Source organism: Oncorhynchus tshawytscha, linkage group LG15 (assembly GCF_018296145.1).
Source record: "Oncorhynchus tshawytscha isolate Ot180627B linkage group LG15, Otsh_v2.0, whole genome shotgun sequence".
Classification (NCBI taxonomy): domain Eukaryota; kingdom Metazoa; phylum Chordata; class Actinopteri; order Salmoniformes; family Salmonidae; genus Oncorhynchus; species Oncorhynchus tshawytscha.
Window position 1 is genome coordinate 26,289,052 of NC_056443.1, and position 12,766 is coordinate 26,301,817.

Consider the following 12,766-nt stretch of genomic DNA (forward strand, 5'->3'; position numbering starts at 1 on the left):
CACAGCGTAAGCAACACGTGCGGCAGGCAGTGTCACACACACACATACCGCCTGCCTATAGGTGCAGATAGGTGATGATCAAGCGGGCCTGTAATAACATTCTGACTGCATTCATCTTAACCAAAGACCAATAAAAAAATGTTTAAATAAAAAAGTCACTAATAAAAAAAGTCACCAGGTTCTCTGCTCAGCCGATCTAGCCATGTTGTAGTTTCATGAAGCCGCTTCCTCGTTCGCCCTCTTTGCAAATTCAGTTGTTGCTTGTTTTGTCAGGCCGTCTCTTTCGCAGTGTTCTCCATTGTGTCATAGGTCTCATCTGTGCGCATCAGTCTGATCTCAGCCATCCAGGTGTCAATTAGGTCCACGGCAGTGTTTACGTCTATCCAATCATTTTGCAGATACTATAGTTAGAAAGGATGTACGTTTTCTTTAGTAAAGAATTCCAAAACATAGATATCAACTCAAATGTGCACATTTTCTTTCAGAGGCCGACTTTTGTGTAAGCTTATATGGCTGTGGTGCTTTATTCGGCGCAGGGCTTCAAGGATCGTGGGCAGGCTCATTATAACCGCTTCTGTGGCCTGTTTCCAGGAGGCCTGTATTGTGTCCAATAGGCTCTTCATAGTGAGAGTGGCTCTCTCCATCTCCATTTTTTTCCCGTTTCTCCTCAAGTAGGTCTATTTTAAACCTTGAGAAGCTAGACGTCAAAAAGCAGTACAGGGTGCTCCAATATACCAACAAAACACGTTGTTTTTGCTACACAAGGAACATGCATCATTCATTAGAATTAAATTGAGGTTATATGCTGCAGCAGCAGTGCATTTAGAAAGCCTTGTTCGCACGGGTCATTTTATTAATCGACACCCGCGCAGAGGCTACGCTTCATAGTCACCGCTATCTGTGATCGTTGGGACGTCGTAAACCCTAACCATAAGGGCCAGTTAGGGTAAATAGAGCGTTTTGGGATTTTGAATTTGGAACCTTACCTTAATAACCACGTCCAATTTGAACTTCAAGTGGATAGGGACGTCCCAATGACACCGGATAGCACAGAACCTTCCATCGCCTCAAGTAGCCCCTGTCACGGCTTTTCCATGCCGTTTTTCTTGTTGCAAGGACGATGACTATAAGAGGTAGGTTGCAAGGATGATGACTAGAAGAAGTAGGTTGCAAGGATGATGACTATGAGAAGTCGGTTTTAAGTGGAACACAGGATGCAATTAAAGTTTTAATTTTCTCTCGCTGCTTGCGTTTTAGCGCACCTGATTTGTAGCCTACTTTTTATCCAGATCATTTTTTGCCTTAATGTAATTTAGCTAGCCCGGGGCCGGGCAACAGCTAGCTAGACGTGGCCTGGCCTCGATGAGCTCGTGCAACGGAGTAGGCTACACATCAATCGAATATGACAGGCCTTGGTCATTTCTTTATTGAAATAATAATAACATTGAATGGGCTTGATTTTTGAATAATTGTCATATTGTTTTGGTACTGTATGAAGTAGGCTGTAAGCAGTGGCGGAACTAGAGTTTTATACATGCAGTGTTTTATACTTAACCCAGAGTTCTTCAATGTGGCAGATATTGTGGTCCAAAACGGTTACTTCATTAGAATTCTTTAACATACTATGAATAGTCAGTGTCTCTACCTCGGAACTGCAGCTCAATTTCTCTCTCACACACTGTACTATACTCACATACTGGAAAAACTTGGGTCACTGTTTTCATGAATATATAATCTGGGTCTATAAGTGTTGAACATCCAAAATATTTTCAGAAAATAAAGCTCAAGCACCAAGGAGATAAGATTGCAATTTATGTAACACACAAATGCTTAGTTAATTTACAAAAAATGAAATTTACAACAAAAAACACTGCAATTTGACATACCAGGTATCAAGCAGAAATGGACTTGAAAAAAAAAAAAAAATTTTGGTGCCCATCAATATTACAAACTTAGAGTATCACATTTATGCTCATATATACTACAGTTCAAAAGTTTGGGATCACTTAGAAATGTCCTTGTTTTTGAAAGAAAAGCACATTTCTCGTCCATTAAAATAACAAAAAAATTGATCACAAATACAGTGTAGACATTGTTAATGTTGTAAATGACTAATGATTTTTTTATGGAATAGGCGTACAGAGGCCCATTATCAGCAACCATCACTCATGTGTTCGAATGGCGCGTTGTGTTATCTAATCGAAGTTTATCATTTTAAATTGATCGTTAGAAAACCCTTTTGCAATTATTTTAGTATAGCTAAACTGTTGTTCTGATTAAAGAAGCAATAAAACTGGCCTTCTTTAGACTAGTTGAGTATCTGGATCATCAACATTTGTGGGTTTGACTACAGGCTCAAAATGGCCAGAAACAAAGACTTTCTTCTGAAACTCATCAGTCTATTCTTGTCCTGAGAAATGAAGGCTATTCCATGAGATAAATTGACAAGAAACTGAAGATCACATACAATGCTGTGTACTACTCCCTTCACAGAACACGCAAACTGGCTCTAACCAGAATAGAAAGGAGTGGGAGGCCCCGGTGCACAACTGAGCAAGAGGACAAGTACATTAGAGTGTCTAGTTTGAGAAACAGACACCTCACAAGTCCTCAATTGGCAGCTTCATTAAATAGTGCCCGCAAAACACCAGTCTCAACGTCAACAGTGAAGAGGCGACTCCGTGATGCTGGCGTTCTAGGCAGAGTTGCAAAGAAAAAGCCATAACTCTGTCCAGTGTCTGTGTTCTTTTGGCCATCTTAATCATTTATTTTTATTAACCAGTCTGTGATATGGCAGCCTAGTTTTATATAGGCTACACCCTCCCAGCAGCGCAAACATTTTCTTAGAAATATAACTTGGCCCTTTGCTTCTCCGAGCATGCCTATATATAGGCTATGTATGGATCATTTGTTTGAGACCTTTGAGGCCATACCACACTAGGCCTAGCAGAGAATCGGGTGAGGGGCAGCATCGGGCACACATATATTATATAAGCAATATAATAAGCAACTAATTAACAAACACTGATACAATATGACATTTTTATTTTAAGGCAGTTAAGAACAAATTCTTATTTACAATGACGGCCTACAGTGGGTTAACTGCCTTGTTCAGGCGCAGAACGACAGATTTTTACCTTGTCAGCTCTGGGATTCAATCCAGCAACCTTTTGGTTACTGGCCCAACGCTCTAACCACTAGGCTACCTGCGCCCCATTTAATCCATTACAAATTTCATTACCCTCTCCTGGTCAAAAAAATTATAATAATACTAAACCCTCCCCCTGACAAAAAATCCTGACCCTCCTCCAGTTTCCTTTGGGTAACAATTGCTTATATTTGACAACTCCCTAAAGTTGCCAGGGAATCTGAAAATTGTGTTGTAATTAAGACAGTACATATTTTCCCAGCTTTTTTTCCCAGACGGCCCGCCATTAAAGATGGTTAAGGAGGAAAATAATGCCTTTACAGCCTCTATGTGCGAGCCGGGAATGCACATCAATCCAAGAAGACGTGGAGATCTAGCGCCCACTATCGGCTGCCTGGGCTAAAAAAAAAAAAAAGTGGAGCAGGGCACCCTGTTCCTTTGTTACGGTCCAAACACTTAAAAGACACACCCTATCCCCTTAAGTAGACAATTCTGATGACGTTTCATGACGTCTGACGAGTATACACTTGCAGGGCAAGGGGCGAGGGATGACTTTGTGTTGAGCATCCAGAAACAGTTTCATATTTATTTTGGCATTGTCTACATGTAAAACAATTATGGAAAGATATTCAGTTTTATAATTGTTAATATTCGTGATGACTTTAGTTTGTTATGGGAGAATGTGCTGCTCGGTTTCCTTAACCATAATAAAGATAAAGCAAAAAATAAAGGGGCGAGGGAGTAAGGAATGATTTTTAAATTGACCACCCTTGGCCGGAAATTCGTCACTCGTTCACCCCGCGATGATTGTGTTTTCAGCCACCCGTAGCTTGTGGGTGCTTTATATGCGCTACAGTCAATTAAGATTGCATGTCTACTTATATTAACTATATAATTATTAATATACAACTACTGTATGATAGATAACAAATTAATTAGCAAACTAACAGTCTGCCTAGCTGGAACCTCTGAAGGAAACATTTTTATTTCTACAATTTCAAAAATATAACCAAAAAAACCCATTAACGTTTTATGAGACGTGTTTGTGCCGTCATGTGCATTAGTAGCACAATTTCGAACTTATTTCAATGAGTTTTTACTTACACTTGTATGGTGACTTCTCCATTGATGTTTTTAAGTTAAGTTTTCGCGGACTTTTCTTGGCGGAGGTACAATCGTCGCAAATTGAATTATGGGGAGTTTCATGAGTGAATATACACTGCTCAAAAAAAATAAAGGGAACACTTAAACAACACAATGTAACTCCAAGTCAATCACACTTCTGTGAAATCAAACGGTCCACTTAGGAAGCAACACTGATTGACAATAGATTTCACATGCTGTTGTGCAAATGGAATAGAAAACAGGTGGAAATTATAGGCATTTAGCAAGACCCCCAATAATGGAGTGGTTCTGCAGGTGGGGACCACAGACCACTTCTCAGTTCCTATGCTTCCTGGCTGATGTTTTGGTCACTTTTGAATGCTGGCGGTGCTGTCACTCTAGTGGTAGCATGAGACGGAGTCTACAACCCACACAACTGGCTCAGGTAGTGCAGCTCATCCAGGATGGCACATCAATGCGAGAAGTGGCAAGAAGGTTTGCTGTGTCTGTCAGCGTAGTGTCCAGAGCATGGAGGCGCTACCAGGAGACAGGCCAGTACATCAGGAGACGTGGAGGAGGCTGTAGGAGGGCAACAACCCAGCAGCAGGACCGCTACCTCCGCCTTTGTGCAAGGAGGAGCACTGCCAGAGCCCTGCAAAATGACCTCCAGCAGGCCACAAATGTGCATGTGTCTGCTCAAACGGTCAGAAACAGACTCCATGAGGGTGGTTTGAGGGCCCGACGTCCACAGGTGGGGGTTGTGCTTACAGCCCAACACGTGCAGGATGTTTGGCATTTGCCAGAGAACACCAAGATTGGCAAATTCGCCACTGGCGCCCTGTGCTCTTCACAGATGAAAGCAGGTTCACACTGAGCACATGTGACATGTGACAGTCCAGGTCTGGGAGGAGATCCCTCAGGAGACCATCCGCCACCTCATCAGGAGCATGCCCAGGCGTTGTAGGGAGGTCATACAGGCACGTGGAGGCCACACACACTACTGAGCCTCATTTTGACTTGTTTTAAGGACATTACATCAAAGTTGGATCAGCCTGTAGTGTGGTTTTCCACTTTAATTTTGAGCGTGACTCCAAATCCAGACCTCCATGGGTTGATAAATTTGATTTCCATTGATAATTTGTGTGATTTTGTTGTCAGCACATTCAACTATGTAAAGAAAAAAGTTTTTTTAATATAATATTTTTTGAATGCAACCCGGCTCTCGTGCAAGTGGGAACTAGAACATCTGTGTAGATGTGAATTACAGGTTATAGGTAGTATTTCTGTAAGCTTACTTTTTTTTAATCCGCAAAATAGAAATGTAAATATTGAGTAGATTTACTATATGAATACAGTTGTCAGGGACAGGCCAGGTTGGCTATTTTCAAGCTATTCAGAAAATATAGTTTACCAATTACTTCACAGTGGAAGAAGTTAAGTTGCACTAAAGCTACCCCTAAGAAATATATAGTTTACTTAACTAAAACTACTTTGATAAAGTCACACACTACTTCCAAACTAATTTGTCATAAGTCTGAAATGTCATAGAATGCAAATAGCATGAACAGATTAGTCTGTAGTCAAAATATCCTATTAAACACAGCAATGTTTCAAGTGAAAATTAGACAGGTCTGATGCTGAAAAAGAAAATACATTGTCTACTACACCCATGTTTTATTTTGACAAAAAAGTAGTGTTTATTTCCAATATTTAACTACAATGCTACATGGCAACAAAAATAATTAACTACTGAAAACGCTATCAATATTTGAATTTAGTTCAACTACGCCCAAGCTACTGCAAAATGTAGTTTAGTTACTAATTTAACTAGTCCTACATTTAGTTCACTACTCCCCGACATTGGCTATTATAGCCGGGACTGTATGCTCAAATGACCTCTGGGAGTAAGGATTAATATTATTTATTTATATAAGAGGAAATGTCGACAGTACCAATCTACAGCTATAAAAAATACAAGGCTAAAAAAAATCTCTGCCCTTCTCAGGATAATTGATTTTCACATGACTCCCTGTCATCAGTGGCGATTTTAGCAAGTACAGTTAAAGTCAGAAGTTTACATACACTTAGGTTGGAGTCATTAAAATGTGTTTTTCAACCACTCCACAAATTTCTTGTTGACAAACTATAGTTTTGGCAAGTCGGTTAGGACATCTACTTTGTGCATGACACAAGTAATTTTTCCAACAATTGTTTACAGACAGATTATTTCACTTATTATTCACTGTATCACAATTCCAGTGGGTCAGAAGTTCACGTACATTAAGTTGACTGTGCCTTTAACCAGTTTAACCATGGCTTTAGATGCTTCTGATTGGCTAATTGACATCATTTGAGTCAATTGGAGGTGTATCTGTGGATGTATTTCATGGCCTACCTTCAAACTCCGTGCCTCTTTGCTTGACGTCATGGGAAAATCAAGATCTCTGTGGGGGAAAAAAATTGTAGACCTCCACAAGTCTGGTTCATCCTTGGGAGCAATTTCCAAATGCCTGAAGGTACCACGTTCATCTTCTCAAACAATAGTACGCAAGTATAAACACCATGGGACCACGCAGCCGTAATACTGCTCAGGAAGGAGATGCATTCTGTCTCCTAGAGATGAACATACTTTGGTGTGAAAAGTGCAAATCAATCCCAGAACAACAGCAAAGGACCTTGTAAAGATACTGGAGGAAAGGGTACAAAAGTATCTATATCCACAGTAAAACGAGTCCTATATCAACATAATCTGAAAGGCCGCTCAGCAAGGAAGAAGCCACTGCTCCAAAACCGGCATTAAAAAGCCAGACTACGGTTTGCAACTGCACATGGGGACAAAGATCGTACTTTTTGGAGAAATGTTATTTGGTCTGAGGAAACAAAAATAGAACTGTTTGGCCATAATGACCATTGTTATAGTTGGAGGACAAAGGGAGGCTTGCAAGCCGAAGAATACCATCCCAACCGTGAAGCACGTGGGTGGCAGCATCATGTTGTGGGGATGCTTTGCTGCAGCAGGGACTTGTGCACTTCACAAACTAGATGTTATCATGAGGCAGGAAAATGATGTGGATATATTGAAGCAACATCTCAAGACATTAGTCAGGAAGTTAAAGCCTTGTCGCAACTGGGTCTTCCAAATGGACAATGACCACAATCATACTTCCAAAGTTGTGGCAAATTGGCTTAAGGACGACAACAGGCATGGTATTGGAGTGGCCATCGCAAAGCCCTGACCTCAATCCTATAGAAAATGTGTGGGCAGAACTGAAAGAGCGTGTGCGAGCAAGGAGGCCTACAAACCTGACTCAGTTACACCAGCTCTGTCAGGAGGAATGGGCCAAAATTCACCCAACTTATTGTGGGAAGCTTGTGGAAGGCTACCCCAAACGTTTGACCTAAGTTAAACAATATAAAGGCAATGCTTCCAAATACTAATTGAGTGTATGTAAACCTCTGACCCACTGGGAATGTGATATAAGAAATAATAGCTGAAATAAATAATCCTCTCTACTATTATTCTGACATTTCACATTCTTAAAATAAAGTGGTGATCCTAACTGACCTAAGACAGGGAATTTTTACTAGGATTAAATTTCAGGAATTGTGAAAGCCAAATACATTTAAATTCATGTTAAGGTGTATGTAAACTTCTACTTTAACTGTACATCTTGGTGGGGCAAACAAAAATGTGGGGATGCATGCCACTACACTACACGGCACTAAACAATACATTAATTCCACTATAACAGTGCCCACAAACTGTTAGGGCTGACATAAAGCTGTCCCAACAGTAGTCCCAACACCTTACATACCATTGCTACACCTGGATATCAGCGGAGCTTTGTCTGGCAGCGAAACAATTCATTCAGCCTCATTTACTACCTTAAAAAAAACATAGCTGATATGGCTGACTCACTTAAACAAATGTAGTTTCTACTGACAATTGAGATTTACAAACTATGGCATAAGAGGACAACAAACAGATAGGAGGCCATCCGTAATTTAAATTAAGACATTAATGAGCGAGCTAGGACGGCCGTAGCCATAACTATTTTTTCAGCACTTTTGAAATATACAGCGACAGAATTCAGAACATGAGCCGCTGTTAGCGTTCTCCCTGTACACCAAATCAGAACCGTAGGCTAAATAAAGGGGACATATAAGCAGACAATGAAAGCTCTTACAATATTCAATGATTACATTTCTCTAAAACAAGTTATAGGCTACATGTGCACCACCAAGTCAGAACAGTAGGTGAAATTAAGAGGGGAAAATAGACCAAATTATTAGGGTGAGGCACATGGGCTACTAACAGTTTACTACACAACATACACTTAATATTATTTCCTTAGCTTCAGTATGCATATTACATGATTTATGCAGCAGCATACAATACATTTTTGGGCTCCTCTTGTTGTGATGTGCTCACTTGAACAGGAAGGTGGTGCAGCTGTCCTTCACAGGCAAATTTTGACATCAGTCTGGCATTCTCTGATTTTTATAGTGCTTTCAAGACAACTGGGAACTTGGGGGAAAAAAAGTTTGAATCATGACAGCTGTGATCTATTTATTTCGTATATATTTTTAATCTCAATTTCCATCTTCAGACTAAACATACTCTCCTGCAACCCGCCTCACCCAATGTGGTACGGATCTGCTATTTTTTTTAACCTTTAGAACCGGAACCCCCATCAGAAGCTAGCCAGCTACTACCTAGTAGTCAGTTAACGGTGATGACCGCTAGCAGTGGTTAACTCGGCCATCAGCCAGCCTCAGCCCGGTCAGTTCCTGCCAGTCTGCACAACGCTATATCAACCCAGAGCATATCGATCGGACTGCTTTTTCTCTACCACATCTCCGGATTCCTACAGCAAACTCTGAAACTTTTACACCGGATCATCGCAGCAAGCTCGCTGCTATCCAAGTGGCTACTCCTGGCCAACGACTCTGTCCCGAAGCAAGCACCATTTAGCCTGGAGCTTAGCCTGGAGCTAGGCCCATCTCCCGGCTAGCCGAAGAGGTCCATCAGCCAATTCTTGGGCTACAATACCTATTTTGCCAATTTGGCCTGGACCCTTTTACTGCCAACACGGAGCCCCGCCGATCCATCATGACAGGTCTGCCGACGTAACCGTCCGAGGGGGGTTTCAACAGGCTCTTCGGTTGCGATGTCCCCCGGAGGCCCATCTGCTAGCCTGCTAGCCCCTGCCCGCTAGCTGTCTGAATCGCTGTGTCTCCAGCTCGGCTAGCTACTCACTGGACCCTATGATCACTCAGCTAACATGCCTCTCCCTAATGTCAATATGCCTTGTCTATTGCTGTTTTGGTTAGTGGTTATTCACATCCTACCATACCCTTGTCTGTACATTATACCTTGAATCTATTCTTCCACACACAGAAATCTGCTCCTTTTACTCTCTGTTCCGAACGCACTAGACGACCAGCTCTTAGACTTTAGCCGTACCCTTATCCTTCTCTGGTGATGTAGAGGTTAACACAGGCCCTGCAGCCCCTAGCTCCCCACTCCCATTCCCCAGGCGCTCTCATTTGTTGACTTCTTTAACCGTAAAAGCCTTGGTTTCATGCATGTTAACTAGAGGTCGACCGATTATGATTTTTCAACGCCGATACCGATTATTGGAGGACCAAAAAAAGCCTTTTTTTGTTTTGTTTTTTGTAATAATGACAAGTACAACAATACTCAATTAACGCTTTTTCAATTTTTTATTTTAACTTAATATAATACATCAATAAAATCAATTTAGCCTCAAATAAATAAGAAAACATGTTCAATTTGGTTTAAATAATGCAAAAACAAAGTGTTGGAGAAGAAAGTGAAAGTGCAATATGTACCATGTAAGAAAGCTAACATTTCAGTTCCTTGCTCAGAACATGAGAACATATGAAAGCTGGTGGTTCCTTTTAACATGAGTCTTCAATATCCCCAGGTAAGAAGTTTTAGGTTGTAGTTATTATAGGACTAATTCTCTCTATACGACTTGTATTTCATATACCTTTGACTATTGGATGTTCTTATAGACACTTTAGTATTGCCAGTAACAGTATAGCTTCCATCCCTCTCCTCGCCGCTACCTGGGCTCGAACCAGGAACACATCGACAACAGCCACCCTCGAAGCAGCGTTACCCATGCAGAGCAAGGGGAACAACTACTCCAAGTCTCAGAGCGAGTGACATTTGAAACGCTATTAGCGCGCACCCCGCTAACTAGCTAGCCATTTCACATCGGTTACACCAGCCTAATCTCGTGAGTTGATAGGCTTGAAGTCATAAACAGCGCAATGCTTGAAGCATTGTGTAGAGCTGCTGGCAAAACGCACAAAAGTGCTGTTTGAATGAATGCTTACGACACTGCTGCTGCCTACCATCGCTCAGTCAGACTGCTCTATCAAATCATAGACTTAATTATAATATAATACACAGAAATACGAGCCTTGGGTCATTAATATAGTCGAATGCGGAAACTATAATTTCGAAAACAAAACGTTTATTCTTTCAGTGAAATATGGAACCGTTACGTATTTTATCTAACGGATGGCATCCCTAAGTCTAAGTATTGCTGTTACATTGCACAACCTTCAATGTTATGTCATAATTACGTAAAATTCTGGCAAATTAGTTCGCAATGAGCCAAGCGGCCCAAACTGTTGCATATACCCTGACTCTGGTAGCAATGAACTTTTCCTTTGGCTGCCTTTCCTTCCAGTTCTCTGATGCCAATGACTGGAACTAATTGTAAAAATCCCTGAAACTAGAGTCTTAAATCTCCCTCTAACTTTAAGCATCAGCTTCCAGAGCAGCTTACCGATCACTTTACCTGTACACAGCCAATCTGTAAATGGCACACCAAACTACCTCATCTCCATATTATTACTTATCCTCTTGCTCTTTTGCACCCCAGTATTTCTACTTGCACATCTCACTCCAGTGTTAATGCTAAATTGTAATTATTTCGCCTATATGGCCTATTTATTGCGTTTACCTCCCAACTCTTGTACACACTGGACACAGATTTTTCTATTGTGTTATCGACTGTACGTTTGTAACTCTTGTTTTTGTTGCACTTCTTGGCTTTATCTTGGCCAGGTCGGAGTTGTAAATGAGAACTTGTTCTCAACTGGCCTACCTGGTTAAATAAAGGCGAAATAATTATGGAAAAAAAATAGACCACTCAAAGTGTATTTTCCCAGTTGGAGCTCATTTTTTGAGTTCCCAGTTGTCTTGAACTCACTGAAGTCAGATTTCACAGTTCTGAGTAAAAACAGTTCTGAGTAAAAACATTTTTGAGTGTGGCAGAAAGCATGCTGGCATGACAGCATGGCCAATGTTGAATTTTTAAAATAATTTTAAGCTTGGAAAAGAGACCCTTAAACCGATAATTGGGACCACACACCCACTCCACTGAATAGCAGACTAGTGATCGCTTTGCAATCCTTGCAGTTAGCCACTGATTCCTTCCAAACCACTAATTTTTCAATTTGCGATTTCCAATTTGTTGTGTAATGTTTATTTCCAATGACCTGTGATACTAGTTCAATGAAAATAGTGCCTTAGTCTTTCAGTAAAGTAGCTAGCAGACCAAACCATGTGGCTACAATTTTGTTAGTCTATAACAATTATATTTGTATGACTTAATTGCTATGAATAGTGGATGTCACTTGAAATTTTGACATTTTTAATAACGCCTTAGGGCGTGGCACGAACAAACGACAGACTTCGGCCAATGATCGTGGAAAACGAGTTTATGTGCAGGCCAAGAGCCAATCAACCGCCAGCAATAGGCTGCGATTCACTTGCGTGGAATCTGTAGCTGCTGCATGTGCAAGCGAGCGAGTAGTAGGAAGTGCGTGTCGAGTAGAGTTGAAGCAAACTCTGGTTGAAGTAGCGAACATTGGCGTCGATGTGGATCAATATTACTCGCGGATAAATTACTCAACCATACCATAGTTGTGAGGTGGGGTTGTACTATAGGCTACACTTCAAAGCTTTCCCGGCGGCATCTGGGAGGGAGAGAGTGCTGTGGCTTACTGGTTTTGCCGGGGACGAAACGGCGTGGGTTAGCTAAGGTGGGCCTTGCCTGGGTATATTATTTACCAGCTAGCTAGATAGCGACTTCAAATAAAATAAAGTGTTGTTAACCAACACTAGCTAACAACTTGCACGTTTTTCGCTGCGAATAGCAATTTGACAGCCTCCTGGGCGCATTCTGATCCGAAACTGCTTGGAGTATCACTCACACTAGCTAACGTTACAGTAGCTAAATGGGTGAGTAATCAACATCTGATTCATAACGTCATTCAGTTGTCATTTAACGTCAATATGAAATACAGACGTCGACATAGTAGCCCACAAATGCCATGCCAGGGTAGGGTATCATAATTAGCCAAGCTAACGTTAACTAGCAGAAGCATTTCCTTTGGGAGCATCAAGCTAGAAGACCGCACTTGGTGGCTCTAGCGTTAGATTCAAAGGAGTAACGTGAAGTGGGGTGA

At 41.2% G+C, this 12,766-nt stretch overlaps 1 protein-coding gene across 8 annotated transcripts in view; it reads left to right on the forward strand.

The window, feature by feature from the left end:
* The first annotated feature begins 1,105 nt into the window (after positions 1 to 1,105).
* The window catches only part of LOC112214888 (rap1 GTPase-GDP dissociation stimulator 1), a 64,722-nt gene continuing 53,061 nt past the window's right edge, over positions 1,106 to 12,766 (forward strand). For 2 of the 8 annotated variants that reach the window (XM_042298379.1, XM_042298380.1), the window contains exons 1-2: positions 12,048 to 12,340; positions 12,455 to 12,539. In XM_042298379.1, coding sequence (XP_042154313.1) covers positions 12,536 to 12,539 — 4 coding nt within the window. In that variant the 5' untranslated portion in view covers positions 12,048 to 12,340; positions 12,455 to 12,535. Of the gene's footprint in view, positions 1,134 to 12,047; positions 12,540 to 12,766 lie in introns of those variants that run through there. The other 6 variants (XM_042298377.1, XM_042298381.1, XM_042298378.1 and 3 more) reach the window with 3 other exon arrangements.